The sequence below is a fragment of the Coenobita brevimanus genome, chromosome 57 (genome assembly GCF_032717465.1).
Source record: "Coenobita brevimanus isolate Jiangsu-jjx chromosome 57, ASM3271746v2, whole genome shotgun sequence".
Classification (NCBI taxonomy): domain Eukaryota; kingdom Metazoa; phylum Arthropoda; class Malacostraca; order Decapoda; family Coenobitidae; genus Coenobita; species Coenobita brevimanus.
The window spans coordinates 29,077,930-29,098,439 of NC_137010.1; the positions used below are offsets into that span (position 1 = coordinate 29,077,930).

At 42.1% G+C, this 20,510-nt stretch overlaps 1 protein-coding gene across 1 annotated transcript in view; it reads right to left on the reverse strand.

The window, feature by feature from the left end:
- LOC145402128 (jmjC domain-containing protein 8-like) overlaps positions 1-20,510 on the reverse strand; it is a 144,747-nt gene that overhangs the window by 36,767 nt on the left and 87,470 nt on the right. The window contains exons 6-7 of the mRNA XM_080274243.1: positions 10,190-10,306; positions 1,209-1,263 (exon numbers count right to left, since the gene is read on the reverse strand). Coding sequence (XP_080130369.1) covers positions 1,209-1,263; positions 10,190-10,306 — 172 coding nt within the window. The remainder of the gene's footprint in view (positions 1-1,208; positions 1,264-10,189; positions 10,307-20,510) is intronic.

A 20,510-nucleotide genomic window follows, 5' to 3' on the forward strand; every position in this document is an offset into this window, starting at 1 on the left:
TACAGTATTTTTAAAAAGTATCAAAGACTAGAATGAAGGAATGTATGCTGCCCACATCTGTGTAGCGGTCTACTTGCCCCGACGTTTAGACACACACACACACACACACACACACACACACACAGGCACCAGCAAGTCAACTGTGTATGCATGATTGGTCTTGCACCCACCATCCTCCAAGCTACACAACTTCCTCTCTGTACACACACCACTCATCACACACTATCACAACGGTAAGTAAGTTCCACTGATTTACAGGTCTGGTATTTTTATTAATCAAATGTATATTTCATTTCAGTAGGAGCAAACTGTTGTCAATCAAGGCACGAGTGAGATGCTGTCGCTGGGATGGACTCATGAAGACTGAGAGAGAAAGAGGTGCATTTGGTGTCTGGTGTGCTACTGCGGTTGGCAAGCGAGCCTAGAAATGGTGTGGTAGTGTATCTGAATTTTTTACCCACACCTGCACTTTTAAATTAAATATTAAAACATGAAATATTTGTTCAGTATTGTAAACCGCATAGTCAAATGTGCCTTAAGTTCCATCCATCCATCCATCATCCAATCTTACATTGTCCCATGAGGAGCGTAGAAGCCCGGGGCTAGGCAGTTGGTCCCGACATTTAAGATGAGAGTGATCAGCCTCACTCATCCCTGAGTAGCATTACATGAGCAATCAACCCCAACCACCCCTTGGATATAAATCTTCAGCAGCTCAATCCGACTGGGGCACAATAATTACCCACTAACCACCAGGCGCCAAAATTTGGTTATATGGTTACCACCCAGCATAGTACCTGTAAATGGTTTCCTGGTGTACATGAAACCATTGGGCTTGTCACTCAGTGCAGAGTCACCCACAGGCAGAAGGAAGAGGAAAGAATGAAGGAAAAAAGACAGAAGAGGGTGCATAAAGTTACCTGTTGGCAGAAAGACAAGGAAAGAATGAAGGAAAGGAAGACAGAAGAGGATGTATGGAAAGAAGGATGGAGGAGATGAAAGGGCAGACACCGCATAGACAAACGTACCTTAAGTTAAATTCACATAAGTTATGACATGACTGTACACTGTACATTCATGGGTACAGCTTCTAATGTGACAAAATGTGAGGATTAAATATACCTACAGTATACTTTACTCAAATAAGAAAACAAAGAAAAATACTGCACAGCACTCTCATAAGATAAGAGCACATCAACATCACTTACATAGTCTCTGCAAACCCTGGGCCATGGAAGTGGAATGGTACCCCTGTGCCTGGACCTGTGATAACAAAAACAACAGTTTGAGTGATCTCCAATGCAGCATTTCAACAATAATAAACACAACAACAAGGACACTTGCTGAAGAGTATTTTAGACTAATGTAATATACAGGTATGGTATGGCTTTATCCATCCATCCATCATCCCATCCTACGTTGCCCCATGAGAAGTGTACAGTAGGAGCCCGGGGCTAGGCAAGTTGGTCCTGACATTTAAGATGAGAGTGAAAATTCACAAAATACAGAGAAATCTCTTTAAATCCAAGTCCATGGTGAATATCTGTATATTAATGAAAGGTAAAGATAAATGAGCAATACATCATCACTGCCCTAACCTTGGTAGGATCCAAAAACTGGAACAGAAAAGCTTAAAAGTATCAGAAATATATATAAAGTGCCCAGTGAACTGGGCAACACATCCAGTCATCCACTGATCACTAAAACTTTTTACATTCTCAGCTATAACTCACTGGCACACCAGTGTCATCATCATCCTGATCATTTTTCCCACATAAAGACACAGCAAGATAGGATCCATAAATAAAAATGAGTAAGCAGAGGTGTGAAAACTATCAACAGCAATCCACACAATCATTAAAGTATCATTCATGCCCAGAGAATGAATCCATTATGAATATAAATAAAACACTGAATATTTCCAGTACATTTTATGAATGCTGATTGATCCTTCATGTTTACTGGAATATGAATGGTATGGAAGTCTACAAAGTTGAGGTGCTCCAACCAGAAGTAGCCCATAAGGGTTTAAATAAGAGATGGAATAATTGGTCACATAATGTCACTCCATGCAAAGTGAATGGTCACTCTCACCTTGAATGTCTAGATGGACTGAGTAGCAGAGCTCCAGGTCCCCAAGCTACTGATTAGGCAATAAATGATTAAATGATATGATCATGAATTACCATAAGAAATCCAGGTACAGTTATAATCATCAGCAGCAGCAGCCATTGCAAGTCCACTGCTGAACAAAGGCATCCCTCAACCTTCTCCACAAATTCCTTGACTGAGCCAATCTCTCCCACGTTTTGCCTGCAAATTTCTCTATTTCATCTCTCCACCTCCTATCTGGCCTTTCACTACTACACTTACAATCTCTTGAAGTCCACTCATTCAGACTCTTCCTCCATCAGTTATCCCTTATTCTTGCTACATGATCTGCTCCTCTCCATTTCTGTTCTTTTATAACTTCTATACTGTCTGACTTTAGTCTGCTCTCTTGCCCAAGTTGATCTTTTCCTGTCACTTAAAGACATTCCCAACACTGACCTTCTTTGAGAATAGACTAGTTGATTTTCCACTGATATTGTCAGTTTCAAGGTCTCATAACCATACATCACAGCTGGAATTACACATTTGTTATATACTTTTTATTTCATACATGTTGGCAAGCTACTTTTCAAGTTTGAACTGAGTCAGCCAATCTTCAGAGGCCATGAACTCCATAATGTCCAACTGCTCAGCAAATTTGTGGCTGCAGCCTTCAGCTTGACAGAACGTACAATCACACCACTGCCATGCTGTTGTCTGAACCACTTCAGACAGGAACTGGCCAAGTTCACCAAGGCATGAATTGGCCATCATCTTGCATTCATTCCATCAAACAGCTGTGCTGTAATCACCCTGGAAGAATATCTTGATGGAGTGCTTTTGCTTCTGTAGATCCTGCAATGTGGTCCGAGGCATGCTGAGGCCTTGCAATGGTTCAGCCTTGCTCCATCTTCCCGATTATCTCCATTTTCTTCTCCATGGAGAGAACCACACAATGCCTAGCAGGTGGTGATGGAGCCATGGAGACAACAACCAAGACCAGGCAAAATGCAAACAGGACCTGCAGCAGCCAGGGCACCATCACAAAAGCCACAAACTCAGTTGTCATGAAGAACTATGGTCCTTTGGTCAAAGCACTAAGGCATGGAGCACTGAGGGGCACAGGGGCCACAGGCTAAGTCACAGCACTAGGGGGTAGTCTGTGCGTGGGCCACAAATGCTCAGGCAAGGATGGGTCCTCACTATATAGCATCAATCGGAGTGAATGTGAGGGCAACAATTGGCTTGGCAGCTCAGGTGAGCGGCTCCTACAATGCATTGTGATTGTCTGGCGTATGTTGCAGGGTCTCCCAGTGCGCTGATTGGTTCTGTGTCTGAGTCGGATGATACACATAACCGCCAAAAAATGCAGTCCCACTGATTGCTTCCTCGTTTCTGGGCCGGATATTGTTTTAATAGACTCAAGCTTAATGTGCTAGATAATAAAACAGGATGGAAATTGTAACGACGAATAACTGAAGGTCTACTATGTTGAGAGCGAAAATTGGTGTCAGCTCAGCATCAGAAAAAATGCAAGTATCAGTGATATAACAGTTGGCAAGTCGTACTGGTTAGAACACGAACAGTTATACACACTATACATGAATGGTTTTATTAATATGTGTGTTCTGGTTGAGTTGATTATGCATGTTCATGATATCTGCGATACATATTACTACAACATATGACTGAGACTGTTTTTCTATCCATCTATTGCCAGACACCTTAATACTGTAAGTGGTGGCCACAAACAAATCGTCTCCATGTCACCCTGTCCCCCGCCATTTCACTGCCCTGCTCACAGTTCACCCCCCCCCCCCTTTCTCATATACCTCTCCACTCCATCCCTCCATCTCATCCTTGGCCTCCCCCTCCCTCTCCCCCCTTCCACCTCACTCACATACACTCTCTTCGTCAGTCTTTCACTCTCTATCCTCTCCACAAGGTCAAACCACCTTAATGTATTTCTCCTAATTCTTCCTACCACATCCACATCCACACCACAATGCTCCTTCACTTCCTCATTTGTCAGTCTGTCTCTCCATGTAACTCCACATGCTCCTCTCAAATAACTCATTTCCACTGCTCTCACTCTTGGCTTCTGTCCCTCCAACAAGGTCCAAGCATCACTTCCATATGTTAGAGCTGGTATCACAATACTGTCATGTAGTAACTTTTTCACTTCCATGCTCACTTCCCTGTTTCTTATCACTGCTTTCATGGAACCAGCAACCAATCTTCCTTGTTGTAACCTTTCAAGCACTTCACCCTCTAAACTCCCATCCTTACTTATCACACTACCAAAGTACTTAAACATACTCACATTTTCCATTTCCTCATCATCCAACCACACTATACATTCAGTGACTTCATTTCTCTTGAAGACCATAACTTTACTCTTCCCTACATTCACCTTTAGATTCAGTTTCTTACGCACTCTCCCAAACTCATCCACCAAGCCTTGCAGCTCCCCTTCGTCTTCACTTAACAACACAGTATCATCCGCAAACAACAGTACAGGGAGTTTCCAAACATTGCCCTCTCTCATTAGGGTCACTCCAGCATCACTGCCCTATCTTGTATCTCTTATATAACCCCATCCATATACAGACTGAACAACTATGGAGACATGACACATCCCTGTTTCAATCCAACCTTCAAATAGAAAAATCCACTCAGTTCACTATCCACAAGCACTGCAGCCTTAGCACCCTCATACATCCTCTTCAAAGCATTCAACAACTTCCAATCTACTCCATATATTCTTAATAATTTCCACAGTCTTTGTCTACCCACCTTGTCATATGCTTTATCCAAATCCATGAAGACTGCATACAACTTCTTTCCCTTTTCTAGAAACTTCTCCACTGAAGATCTATGAATAAATATCTTATCTACACAACCTCTTCCCTCCTAAAACCTCCCTGTTCTTCTCCAACGAATTCCTCTGTTGTTTCCCAAACTCTGTCAATAAGTATCCTACCACATACTTTTCCTATTACACTAAGAAGACAAATGTCCCTATGATTACAACATACTTCTTTTTCCCTTCTTCCTTTGTACAAGGGATTCTACCTTCCTCCCATGCCAATCTGCACATCCTCCACATCCATTCTATTACTATCTCTCCCCCATGCTTCAGCATTTCACTGCACACTCCATCAATTCCTGAGGCTTTCCCCATTTTGACTTTCTTCATTGCTTCCACAAATTCCATCCTACTGATTTCTTCCTCTCTTCTCACATCAATCCATCTCCCAGCCATTCCCCAGCCACTTATACTCACATTATTTTCATTCTCTATGTTCAACAATTCCTTAAAGTGTTTTCTCCATGTGCTTACTTTTTCTCCCTTCTCCACCAGTAGTTTACCATTTTTATCTTTCATTCCCCAACTAACGTCTTTGGCACCCTGTCTAGCTCTCTTAACCTCTTTCCAGAACACTTTCTTACATTCCCTCCACTTTACATTCAAATTCCTTATCCACTCTCTTCTTACTCGCTCTTAGTAATCTTTTCACCTCTCTCTTCCTCTCTACATATAATTCTCTCTTCCGTCTCTCAACTTCTTCCATGCCCGTTTCTTATCCACTCACTATATGCTTTCTTCTTTTAAGCCACAGCCTCTCTCACCTCTTCATTCCACCATGCTGTTCCCTACACCCCTTTTCGTCTTCTCTTCAACCCACACACCACATCACATGCTGCACGTATTTCTTCTGTGAATATCTTGCACACACCTTTCACGTTCGCCACCTGCTCCAATCCATATTTACCCAAACACTCCTCTACTTCCTTCTTATATTCAGCCTTTTTTCCATCCTCTCGCAACCTTTCCACCCCCCATCTGTGAACTACTTCCTCCTGTCCTTACCTTCTTCTACAGTGTTTCTCCATTTTACTTGGACCTTGATTCTGTGGTGGTCAGAAAGTCCACTCCCCCAACTTATATATACTCTTGCATCCATTACACATCTCATCCTGTCATCCACACACACATAATCAATCATTGCCTTCTATTCATTCAGTTCACCACCCACCCTTCTCATAACTCACCATGTATACCTACGGATCATTTTGTGCCTTAAGAGGGTATTGGCTATCACAAACCCCCTCCCGGCACAAATGTCCACTAAAGCACTGCCATTCTCATCCATCAGGCACACCCCACCCACCAACTACTCCATCCACCTTCACATTCCCTACTTTTCCATTCATATCTCATGTTTTTAATGTGGTTAACTGTAACTTGTTTCTCAGAAGGGGGCTGCGGGGGTGCAGGGGGATCTTCCCCACAATGGAAAGGTTAACATTTTCACTACTTCCACTCTCTTACATTAATCATTCAGACATTAACATCCATACTGCCTAGTTTTCCTGGGCCCCGGGAGGCACAAGGCCAAGATCTGAGGCTATATGAACTTTCCCCAACTGTTTCTGGCAATTGTTGGCATGTAATTTTTATTTATTTATTTACTCTTATTTATTATTATCACTATTATAACTTCCCACATTTTCATAAATTTATTTTTTGTTAACCTCTTAACCGCGGGGCGTCACTTTTGTGATGCTTGGGCGCAAGGGAACATACAGCAGGGCATCACTTTTGTGATTCTGTGTTTCTTGAATTCGCCTAGGCTTACAAGTGGTGACTTGTAGCATCTGTCAGTACTGCCAGTGTTCAGCTATAGTCAGCGCTGCTAATGTCATCTGTGCTCCCATCCACTGTTGACAATTTAGTCATTTTTCCCCTGTCCTTGACTCCCTTCCTTACCTTCCCTCCCGCCTGCCCAGCTGCGCTGCACTAAGCAAATCCTGCCTGGATTTTTCCACTCATTTTATCCATTGAAATGTGCCCTATGACCTATTCTTATACAAATAATATATATACAAAAAAGAGAAAAGGTAATTGATACTGCCATACACCTGGAATGGGCTAATTATCACCTGGCAACACCCCACGTGCACTCATTCGCAAATTTTCCCTGTTTATTTACCCTTGAAATATGCCATATGACCTGTTCTCATAATAAAAATATATATAAGAAAGGAAGGGAGAAGCCTAAGTGATATTTACATTCACCTGGAACTACCTAATTTATTATGCATTGTCTAGATTTCCTGCCAATCATTTCACAGCATATAAATTAGCAGCTGTCACCACGCTGACACTGTCAACCCTTCCCTGCCCATATACGTCATCTGTACTCCCATCCACTGTTGACAATTTAGCCATTTTTCCCCTGTCCTTGACTCCCCTCCTTACCTCCCCTCCCATTACCCTCTCCTCCCACCTGCCCAGCCGTGCCGCGCTACGCAAATCCTGTCTGGATTTGTCCACTCATTTCATCCATTGAAATGTGCCCTATGCTCTATTCCTATACAAAATAATATCTATAAAAAAAAAGGAAAGGTAACTGATACTGCCATACACCTGGAATGGGCTAATTATCACCTGGCAACACCCCACGTGCACTCATTCGCAAATTTTCCCTGTTTATTTACCCTTGAAATATGCCGTACGACCTATTCTCATAATAAAAATATATATAAGAAAGGAAGGGAGAAGCCTAAGTGATATTTACATTCACCTGGAACTACCTAATTTATTATGTATTGTCTAGATTTCCTGCCAATCATTTAACAGCATATAAATTAGCGGCTGTCGCCATGTTGACATTGTCAACCCTTCCCTGCCCATAATACGCCACATCATCCAGTTTACTGTCGACTTTCGAGGTGAAACCATGTCGGATTCGCGCCCCTCCATTTCCGCTGCTTCTGAGCCCACAGCAAAGGGGCCTGTGACCTCTACCCCTACTAAACCTTGTGTGGGAAGGGGTAAAGGATTAAGTGACTCTGCTGTGGAACGTGAACTGGCTAATTTATCCACGATAATGATGGACAGTGACTACAATCTTTCTGGTGAATCGTGTGATGAGCCAGTGGAGGAAATGGTGACTGAAACTCCCAGTATGAGTGCTTCAGTGTCCCAAGTTCATTCTGGCTCCAAGGGAAAGGAGCCCTTAGTTACTGCAAGTGACAGTGCATAACATAGTGTAAATAAAACAAATGTCTATCTATCTATCTATCTATTGCCAGACGCCTCAATCCCGTTTGGGGTGGCCACAAACAAATCGCCTCCAAGTCGCCCTGTCCCCCGCCATTTCACTGCCCTGCTCCCAACTCACACCCCCATCTCTCATATACCTCTCCACCCCATCCCTCCATCTCATCCTCGGCCTCCCCCTCCCTCTTCCCCCCTCCACCTCACTCACATACACTCTCTTCGTCAGTCTTTCACCCTCCATCCTCTCCACATGGCCAAACCACCTCAGTGTGTTCCTCATAACGCTTCCTATCACATCCACATCCACACCACAACGCTCCTTTATATCCTCATTCGTCAGCCTGTCTCTCCACGTGACTCCACAGGCTCCTCTTAAATAACTCATTTCCACTGCTCTCACTCTTGACTTGTGTCCTTCCAACAATGTCCAAGCTTCACTTCCATACGTTAGAGTTGGTATCACAATACTGTCATGTAGTAACTTTTTCACTTCCATGCTCACTTCCCTGTTTCTTATCACTGCTTTCAAGGAACAAATGTAAATAATGTAAATAAAATGGCAAATGCAAATAGAAATGTAAATAATTACTAATATAAAAATATGAGTATAAATACTTGGAGTAATTACAGTGAAAGTGAAAGCTTCGCTCTCTACTCTAGTCTGCTGAACGAGAAAGTGAATGCCTGGAGTGAAGATAAACTACTAGTAGTGAAGGATGTCATAAAGTGACACAAAGTCTTTTATGACATTTAGTCACTTTATTGTATATATATAAATAAGTGTAATAAAGTACTAGGAATATAAAGTGTGAGTGTGTTTATAAATAATAAATGACAGCTCAGCCTCAGAAAACCAGCAGGGAACGAGTGCAGGTGGAAAGCTTGTACGCGCTCGTAATTTACACTGCTTTCACAGTGTATTTTTTTGGAGTATGGATTCCAAACTACTTGAAATTCATAGAATGGTGTTTCTAGTGATAATATCAGGCAGTGGGGAAGTGTAAAGTGGAGACTGTTACCCAGCTTCAGAAGTCTCCACAAGTCCTATGGTAGACAACGAAGGCTCAACAAACATCCCAAGAGAAAGCTGAAGGTATGTGCCATAAGCATATGTAATTATAATACTCTAGGACTAATAACTGATTTTTGGCAAATATTTTTTAAAAATCAGTTGGAGAGAGATTATCCCAGCGGGACGGGCACGGAATGCTTCTGACATCTCCGCGCTTAAGGGGTTAACACAGTATTAAAACTTCCCACATCCCTGTGGGAAGCTTTCTTGTTTTTGTCAATATTATCATTATTCTAGGAAAGATCTAAATCACTGCCATTCGCATTCCATTTGGGCTACAACCTTCATTCTTTGTCATATTGTAGTAATGGTTTACCTGCTTCATCTCACCAAATATCATCCTCATAAAGTTGCCAGAACCCAGACAGGATCCAGAAAAAAAATGTCACCCTAAAGGTTCAAGAACTACTTAAGTTAGAGGGTTGAAATTTTTATGGCATACCTGGGACAAGGCCAGAATGCAGTGCTCAATATAGTCCACATTGGATCATTATGCTTTGAAATCACGTATGGTCCAAAATTTTGAACTACTCCAGATGATAGAAAAGTCACCAGCTTTTATATGTAGGAATAAAGATAGTGCAACCAAACTTGGTGGACTTATAGATCTTGATGACCTAAGGTGATACGCAGAAGATCAGTGACCTTGACCTCAAGGTCCCTTTATAGCCCATGTTCTAATTAGACAATGGTTGTGAGAAATTTTTCTTTAACAAAATTATCCTTGGACAATTTTATACCATTATTATTTTATTATTATTATTATTATTATTATTACTTATTCTTATTTTTTAAATACAAAGAGAATACCATTAGCTGTACCTCAGCCAACCCCAAAATGAAGGTTCCAAAAATGGATGCATGATGCATTTTTAACTATTATTTCTGGGTTAATATTGCCATAGGCATGGGAACAGTGAGTAGACAAAAGTATAGACAGCTGAAACACCACTCACCTGCAAGACCAAAGCTGAGTGCAGCGGTGTGTTGGGGCAGTAAGTAGGGAGGCTGCTTGTATAATTCTAACAAGTCATCCCATTCTTCATTATTGTCCCCAAAGAAGTAGAATGTTTCTGAAATACATAAAAGGTTCAGGAATTCAATGTCTCTCTTTGGATGTCCACAAGCACACTCAATGGTCAGGTGATAATGCTGCCAGAATAATAGCAGACTGGTGCAATGGAATGTTGGAATATTAAAAGGCTTATATGCCTGTGGCATATAGAGAAAAATACACAAACATACAGTATGTATTTATGGTCATAGCTGTGAGATGGAATGAGGATTTCAAACAATTCGAATACGTGAATGATTCTGTGTCCTATTTCTCAAAGCATGCTGTTTAAGAGTTCTCAAATGATTGGCATTTACTTAGACTCTCTGTCATCCCATCTTTCAAGAGGGAATAACAAATCATCATCATCAAAATCATATGACAACAACAATCTGTAACTAATACTGGAATAATGGGAGGCTGTTTTTTGATGCTGAAATACTGAAAGGCTGCTTTGATAATGCAGCAAACATGCTGGGATAACGAAGCTGATGTAAGGTAACACTGGAATATGGAAAGGATGGGATGATGGAAAATTGGATAAACAAACACTTGAATGCTGGACAAAATAATAGATTGCTGGATACTGGGAGGCCAGAAAAAAGGAGTTTTGCCACAATGGTTACTGTTCCCAAGAGATTAACATTGGAATAATGCGAGTCATTAAAAAATCTTGGGGAAAGGATGTAGAGTCATAGTAAACCAAACCCTCATGTGCTGACAAGGAGTCTATACATGGGGGTGCTGTACAACCTGGGTGGAGTGAAGAAGCTGTGGCATCCACTCAGGATCCAAACCTACTCTTACTTCTCTGCACCTCGCTGTAGGGTAGGACCTGGCAAGGCACTGTCTACCACAAGGGAGTGCCAGTTCCCTACATGGTGCACGCATTATACCATACTTGTAGGATGGGCCCACTAAAACAGCTGCTTCCCTGTGGTTGTTGATAAGTCTGTTCTGTCAGACAGACCGGGATTAAGCAATAACAACAGAAAATCTTCAATATATATGTCCAAATAGAATCTGAACTTTTTTAAACAGCAAACCAACGAGCCAACCTAGCATGATTGCAATGGAAACGCTGTGTAACAGCGACTTGGAGCTTTAGTCTAATACTAGGCACATCATGCCATGTCACTTAGTCACTGAGGTACATGGCTTATGTAAACATGTGTTTAATGCACCTGGTGAATCTTCTTCTGTTGTCTGAAAGTGGCAACCTTTCAGAGTGGATTTCAATTGGGAATGGGGGCATGGGGGATCCGCCAAGGCAAAATCCAAAAACCAGGGTGGGTGTGGGGATGATAGTCATCTCATGCTTTGCCAAGTCATGGATAAGGAGCAACGTGCGAGCAAGTGCACTGTACTGTAATCATGTGGCATCCAGGTTTTGTTTGTCCATGCATCAGGCCTGTTCATTTGCACTGCCTCCCTCAAACACTTCAGGACACCCAAATAAAACTCTTTATTGACAGTCTGACCAAAAGGAACACTCTCATGATTAATGATGCCCTTCCATTAAAAAGGATGATCAACATCATCTTCACATTTAAGTGACTCTGACGTGCCTTTTTTTGGTTGCAGTGATGATGTTCCAACCCACTGCAATGACTGCCTTTTTGTTTCAACATCATAGCTGTACAAATTCTGTTATGACATTTTTCAGAAAGTTTTCATTAGCATTAAAACAATCAAACAGCTCCTGACTGATTCTAACACAGTTCTTTTTTTGCTCCTCTGTTAGCAGATGTGGCACAAATTTTATGGCAACATGATGGTTTTTCGGTCATAATCGTGTGGCACAAACTTTTACGGTGCCAACTTCTTTCAAAACTTCAAGGGAAACTCAGGTGATGATTTTTCACGGATCACAGCACACACTTTGTCAAAATACTTGTCTCTTGACGTGGAAGGCCATCCAGATTTGGGATGGTCTTTGGTGGATCTTCTTCACAATCCTAACAGCTGGAACCACTTGTGACATCGCGTATGGCTCAAACAATCCTCCCCATAAGTCTGTTGCAACATCTGAAAAAACTGCATAAAAGATTTTCCCAATCTGACATAGAATTTTAGGCAAATGCACTGCTCTTCAAGATCCTTCATTGTTCAATCTGCAACAAAATGCCAAGTGCACTAAACACACGTTCACTCAGGCGTGTGTATCTCCATAAGTAAGAGATGTAGCGTGATGTAGCTAGTGTTAGACTAAAGCTCAACACTGCTGTTACCCAGTGCTCCTGTTGCGATCATGCAAGGCTGGCTAGTTGGTGCGCTATTTAAAAAGTTCAGTTTCTTGTTGGACAAACCTCATATCAAACCCTGATATACCAAATTTTGAATATATTGAGCTCTTTGAGCCTAGTGAACAATCTTATGATCCAAACAGAGGTCGATTCATTAACCCTCTTGAACTCTTTTGATGCAACATGCGTCCAACTGCTTCCGAGCACTGCATGACCCCCACGAGATGACCCAGACCTTACACACCATACACCACTCACTCAGCAATGTGCACGACATCGGAAAATGTTTCCATTCAACTTTCTCCCCAGCGTTCATTTACTGCACTGTTATGAAACTGATACGTTAAAAATGAATAAATCTATATATCTATCTATCTATCTACTTCCAGACACCTCAATCCCGTAAGGGGTGGCCACAAACAAATCGCCTCCATGTCACTCTGTCCCCCGCCATTTCACTGCCCCGCTCCCAGCTCACACCCCCCTCTCTCATATACTTCTCCACTCCATCCCTCCACTTCATCCTCAGCCTACCCCTCCATCTCCTCCCCTCCACCTCACTCACATACGCTCTCCTCGTCAGCGTCTCACTCTCCATCCTCTCCACATGGCCAAGCCACCTTAATGTGTTTCTCTTAACACTTCCTACCACATCCATACAACATCCACATCAACACCACAACACTCCTTCACTTCCTCATTTGTCAGTCTCTCTCTCCATGTGACTCCAAATGCTCCTCTCAAATAACTCATTTCCATTGCTCTCACTCTTCCATTTGTTAGAGTTGGTATCACAATACAGTCATGTAGTAGCTTTTTTACTTCAATGCTCATTTCCCTGTTTCTTATTACTGCTTTCAAGGAACCAGCAACCTTTCTTCCCTGCTGCACCCTTTCAAGCACTTCACCCTCTAAACTTCCATCCTTACTCATCACACTACCCAAGTACTTAAACGCGCTCACATTCTCCATTTCCTCCCCATCCAATCTCACTGTACATTCACTGACTTCCCTTCTCTTGAAGACCATCACTTTACTCTTCCCTACATTCACCTTTAGATTCCGTTTCTTACACACTCTCCCAAACTCATCCACCAAGCCTTGCAGCTCCCCTTCATCTTCACTTAACATAATGAATAAATGAACTTCCTATTTAAAAGAAAAAAAAAAAGTAAAACCTCACTATAAGAGACTAATTGAGGCCCAAACCATTCCAAAAAATGCGAAATTCCAATAAAAGCGACATCCGGACTTCCCCCTGCTAATCCGGACTTTTTCCGATATATCAGACATCAGTCCATGTTGCACCAACAGTTTTTAAACTGTTTTCACTACCATTGCAGTATTGTACTGTATTATACATTCACTACAATAATCAAATGGTATAATATATATAACAATACTGTACTGTTAACTGAAAAACATGTCTTTTTTTAACTTATTGTGGCAAACATAGCTGAAGTGGTCAGGCCGTCCGGACTGCTTCTGGCTTTATCGGACTTTTTCAATATACAGTAGATTACAGTACAGTATAAGAATTTATTCCGGTAGCTCCTCGATTCCAATAAAGGCGAATTCTGCTCCATTGAAGTCCGTTATATCGAGGTTTTACTGTACAATGGTCCCTCAATTATCCTATATAATAAAGCCAAAAGCATGTCCACGTAGTGGCAATGTCCGGATAATGAACAATATCCCCCCTACTATACCCAGACCCTACCTAAACTCAACCTTCAACATACACCTAACCAACTTGTACAGTACGGTACCTCTACTTACTTTGGCAGTGCTTTCTGGTCTTTCAGGCATATTTAGACATTAAAACACATATAGAATTATCTAAAATAATTTTAAACACCAAGAAAACCATGTGAAAAAAACTATGAAAACCAAAAAACACCCTACGTATTCACTACTGTGGGTACAGTACCCCTCCTAATTTTGGCTGAGTTTTCTGGTCATTCTGCCATATTTAGACGTCAAAACACATACATGATTATCTAAAATAATTTAAACACACACACACACACACACACACACAAAGTAAAAACCAAAAAAAAAATACCCTACCGATATACTACTGTATGTACAGTACCCCTTCTAATTTTGGCACAGTTTTCAGGTCAATCTGCCATATTTAGACATCAAAACACACAAAGGAGTAGCCAATGTAATGCCAAAAAAAAAAAAAAAAAAAAAAAAGTACTATAAACTGTATATGTGTAGTAGCCCTCCAAATTTGGCTGCGCTTCCCAGTCATTCTGCCATACTGAGACATCAGAACACACATAGGAATATCCATATTAATGCTAGATACCAAGAAAACAATGCAGAAACAATGAAAATCTGCAAAAACCTGAAGATGGTTGGAAAATCAGTTATCACTGACATGAGAACTAGCTGCTCTGGGAGTGGGGGGGGGGGGGATCCACAGCCAACTATGCCGCCGAAAATTGGTTATATTGGAATACATGGTACACCATCATCTTTGCTGGTATTTATACTGTAATGAAGAGGATAGTGTTTGGAAACTCCCTGTGCTGTTGTTTGCAGATGATACTGTGTTGCTGAGTGAAGACGAAGGGGAGCTGCAAGGCTTGGTGGATGAGTTTGGGAGAGTGTGTAAGAAACGGAATCTGAAGGTGAATGTAGGGAAGAGTAAAGTGATGGTCTTTGAGAGAGGTGAAGTCAGTGAATGTACAGCGAGGTTGGATGGTGAGGAATTGGAAAATGTGAGTACGTTTAAGTACTTGGGTAGTGTGTTGAGTAAGGATGGAGGTTTGGAGGGTGAAGTGCTTGAAAGGGTACAGCAGGGAAGAAAGGTTGCTGGTTCTTTGAAAGCAGTGACAAGAAACAGGAAAGTGAGCATTGAAGTGAAAAAGTTACTACATGACAGTATTGTGATACCAACTCTAACGTACGGAAGTGAAGCTTGGACGTTGTTGGAAGGACACAAGTCAAGAGTGAGAGCGGTGGAAATGAGTTATTTAAAAGGAGCCTGTGGAGTCACATGGAGAGACAGGCTGACGAATGAGGATATAAAGGAATGTTGTGGTGTTGATGTGGATGTGATAGAGAGTGTTATGAGGAACACACTGAGGTGGTTTGGCCATGTGGAGAGGATGGAGGGTGAAAGACTGACGAAGAGAGTGTATGTGAGTGAGGTGGAGGGGGGAAGAGGGAGGGGGAGGCCGACGATGAGGTGGAGGGATGGGGTGGAGAGGTATATGAGAGAGGGGGGTGTGAGTTGGGAGCAGGGCAGTGAAATGGAGGGGGACAGGGCTACTTGAGCGATTTGTTTGTGGCCACCCCAAACGGGATTGAGGCGTCTGGCAATAGATAGATAGACAGAAGAATATGGTAATAAAAACACAGAAAACTGATGAGTAAAATAACAAAACTGCAGTGAGAATAAATGGTGTTCAAGAGTAAAACTTACCTTCATATAACTTCCCACCATCCTAGTGCAAAATTCTGCCTACACTTTACAAAAGTTAAGCATATATCTAGATGCAAAATTTTATGAGTTTTCTCATGGATTCTGTGGAATTTTGATACAACCAATAGTATTCAAATTAAACACCTAAAACTTTAAAAAGTCACAGGTCAGTGCTTTCAGTGCAAAGGAGGGGAGGGACTGAGGGGGGAGCCAGCAGGCCTGGCTAGCAAGGCAGGAAGCACAGGAGGGTATGGAGGAGGGACGGGAAGGAGGGAGAAGCGTGGCTATCGGGAGGATTTTCACCCTTCTGTCACGAGGTGGACAGACTCTTATACCGTACATTTACTCGTGGCCTGAGGTCTCTGTTAGATGTGTGGTGGCCATTCGGAAACGCAACTCCCAGTGAACGGGTGACATTGGACATTTGGCAGAGAGGCAGATGGCCGCTGTCACTGAACATGTACTTGAGGCTTGTAGTCTGTGTTCGACATGTGGTGGCAGTTGGGAAAGACTTATCCCAGTGGCTGCGCGACTTTGGACATTTGGTGGGGATGCGTACGGATGTTTTGACATCGCTTGTGGGTTACAGTCAGCATTACTTGAGTGCTGGAGGTTAGTTGGGAGTGATTGGACCAGTGCACGACTTTGACCATTCAGTACAGGGGCGGATGGGCATTTTAGCTCTGGTTGTGGGTTACGGCCTATTTCCCGCTCACAGCTCAAGCCCAGCAGCAACGATACTGAATGCTGAACATGTCGGCTGGCCGGCAGAAGTTCTCGGGGACTTTTTTTTTAATAGCAAGTAAATTTGGATAAAGGTTTAACAGAGCCAAGGTCCAGTATCTGGATAATGAACAGGCCCAATACTGCACGTCCAGATAAACGAGGGATTACTGTACCATATTTTATTGTTCACTCATTTATTCAATGCTGATTTCTCATAGATATATGAACATTCTGTCAATGCTTGCTGAGAATAAGTTGCAGAGCACTTATTTGGAATGATTTTTGTTTAAAAAAAATGATGCTTCTACCTCTATTACAAAGATTTTTTAAGACATACGGAACAGAAATTTCTTACGGTGACCACACCTGCCTGCTCTAGTAGTGGCTGGCTTAACACTGCAAAATGTATCCAATCATTTCATTCCCCTGACCTTATTTGTAACTGTATTGTTATGAAATTACTACATAATATAAATGAATAAATGATCTTCCTAATGAAAGATGAAAAAAGAAAAGAATAAATAAATAATTATTCATTTTTTTCGTTCACACATGTATTCAATGCCAATTTTTTAGAGATACAGTACGCTTAAACCGCAGGCAATAGGGACTGGACATGGACCATGGTACTCAAATCTGCATCACTCAAACAATATGTTTGCATGTATAATGGTACAGTACAATGTGTTCTGGCAACTTTCCAAAACTCTCACTTTTACCCCAGCTTACCACCTTACCCATATAAATTACCCCTGCTTATACCCACCATCAGGTAAAACACTGAAGGAGATATAACTATCGTAATTAAGAACATCAATGGTATTAAAAATAGCAGTAACAAAACAAAAGTTGGGCTGGGTACCTTTGTGTTGTTCATACGTGGCTCCCTGGCACTCTTCCCCTGTCCCCCACCCCCAGTGTGGTTGTCAGAGTTTCACCTTCTCTCGTATCATGTGGCCTTTGAGAGAGACCTTAGCCCATATGGCTAGATGAAAATTTATGGCTCTGGCAGTTTTAGGGGACGAAATCGAACGAAAATGTGTGCTAACCACACAAGTGGGATTTAGGAAGGGAAAAGGGTGTGTAGATCAGATATTTGTTCTAAGATGTTTAGTGGAGAAATATCTAGAGAAGGGAAGGAAAGTGTATGCTGCCTTCATGGACTTGGGGAAAGCTTATGACAGAATAGATAGGCAAGGTATGTGGAAGGTATTAAGAATATATGGAGTGGAGGGGAAATTGTTGAGTGCTGTGAAGAGTATGTACGAGGGAGCTATGGCTACGGTGCGAATGGATGGTGAGCTGAGTGAGTTCTTTGATCTCAATGTGGGACTGAAACAGGGTTGTGTGATGTCTCCATGGCTGTTTAATATATACATGGATGGGGTTGTAAAGGAGGTGCAGGGTAGGGCAGTGGATGTGGGGGTGGCTCTAATGAATGAGGGTGAGATTTGGAAGCTTCCGGTGTTGCTGTTTGCTGATGATACAGTGCTGTTGAGTGAAGATGAATGGGAGTTGCAAGGTTTGGTGAATGAATTTGGGACAGTGTGTAGGAGGAGGAATCTGAAAGTTAATGTAAACAAAAGTAAAGTTATGGTGTTTGAGAGGAATGAAGTCACAGAGTGTGCAGTGAGGTTGGATGGTGAGGATATGGAGAATGTAAGTGCATTCAAGTACTTGGGTAGTGTGATGAGTAAGGATGGAACTTTGGGGGATGAAGTGCGTGAAAGGGTACAGCAGGGAAGGAAGGTTGTTGGTACACTGAGAGCAGTGATGAGAAATAGGGAGGTGAGTATGGAAGTTAAGAAGTCACTGCATGATAGTACTGTGATCCCTACCCTGACGTATGGAAGCGAGGCATGGACCTTACAAGAGGGGACCAAGTCAAGAGTGAGAGCAGTGGAAATGAGTTACTTGAGAGGAGCATGTGGAGTGACGTGGAGGGCCAGGTTGACGAATGAAGAAGTGAAGGAACGCTGTGGGGTGGATGTGGATGTGGTTGAGAAGATTAGGAGAAATACACTGAGGTGGTTTGGACATGTGGAGAGAATGGAGAATGAAAGACTGACTAAGAGGGTGTATGTGGGTGAGGTGGGAGGAGGGAGAGGGAGAGGTAGACCAAGGATGAGGTGGAGGGATGGAGTTGAGAGGCATATGAGAGAGGGGGGGGGGGTGAGTTGGGGGGAGGGTAGTCAAATGGTGGGTGACAGAGCGACTTGGAGGCATTTTGTCTGCGGCCACCCTTTGCGGGATTAGGGCGTCGGGCTATAGATAGATAGATAGATAGATCCATGTGTTCTCATGAGTTAGTGTTCAGTTTCACATTCATTGTTCGTTATCACACTTCCCAACACATTTCGGACTGACTGAGCATACGGATAAACTGCTCAGTCAGTTTGAAATGTGTTGGGAAGCGCGATACTGAATGAAGAATGTGAAACTTAATGCTAACTCATGAGAACACATGGATGAAAGAGTAATTATTTTTTTGGTTAGCACACATTTTTGTTCCATTTCATCCCCTAAAACTACCAGACCCATAAATTTTCATCTAACCATGCGGCCTAATGTCTCCCCTGAAGGCCACATGATATGACAGAAGGCAAAACTTTGACAACATTGGGGGTGGGGGGCTGGGGAAGAGTACCAGGGAACTGCATATAAACAACACAAGGGTACCCTGCCCAACTTTTGTTTGTTAATGCAATTTTTAATTCCGCTGATGTTCTTAATTACAGTAGTTACACTGTATCTCTTTCAGTGTTTTACCTGATGGTGAGTATAAATGGGGGTAATTTAAGCAGGATATGGTGGTAAGATGGGGTAAAAATGAGTTTTCTTTCTCTGATGTTCCACATAACGTCCTATGAGCTCAGTCAGCCTCAGGACAACATATAAACTTTCACTGATGCCAGGTTCGCATCATCTCCTACACACAATTTTTATCTCTCCCAGTCCTTCAAAATCGTTCTGATGGTGCTTTCATTCAAGCCATGCTTTTTTTGCCATTTCGGTAAACATTTGCTTTACTTGACGCATGAGACGGTTGTTATCTATTCAATTCCTATTCCTCCAGTTTGTTTTCTGCATTTTTCTGACTGCTTTCAGGGTGGTAAATTACCTTTTCCTGCTGAAAAAGTTCCCACTTTTGACCATCACATTCCTTAAGTTGTACCAATGAATGTCTTCATGTACTCCAAGGTGGTTTTCATCTCTCAAGTTCCCAAGTGGATGCTTGGTTAGGTTAGGGTAGATTGAATTATTAGGTATATTTAAGTTAGGTTAGGTTAAGTTTAGTTAAACACTTGGGTTAGGACAGGCTCTTTTGCCGTAACCATGACAAGTCAAACGAGCTGACACAAAGCTGAAAACAACGGGGAAACAGATTTTGCATGAAACGTTTATTTACCCCCATGAAATAATCAGAAAAATATAACAGACCATCAGGAAGAAGAATGAAGAACGTTGAACTGAACGCTAACTTACGAGAACACATGGATGGGATTTTTTTTTTCTGATTAACAAACACTTTCATTCAGTTTTGTCCCCTAAAACTGAAAAACCCACATGACTGTGGGGACAGCCAGTAAGGCGCGAGAAAGGACTTGATAGCCGTATGCTCAGTCAGTCCAAAATGTTTTTGGAAGCACGAAATCGAACAGAAAAAGTGGAACTGAACACTAACTTTTGAGAACATATGGATGTACTGTAAAGTTTTTTTTTTCTAATTAGCAAACATTTTAATTTCGTCCCCCAAAAGTGCAAAATCCATTATGAGTGTGGGGTACAACTAGGTGAGGTGCGAGAAAAGG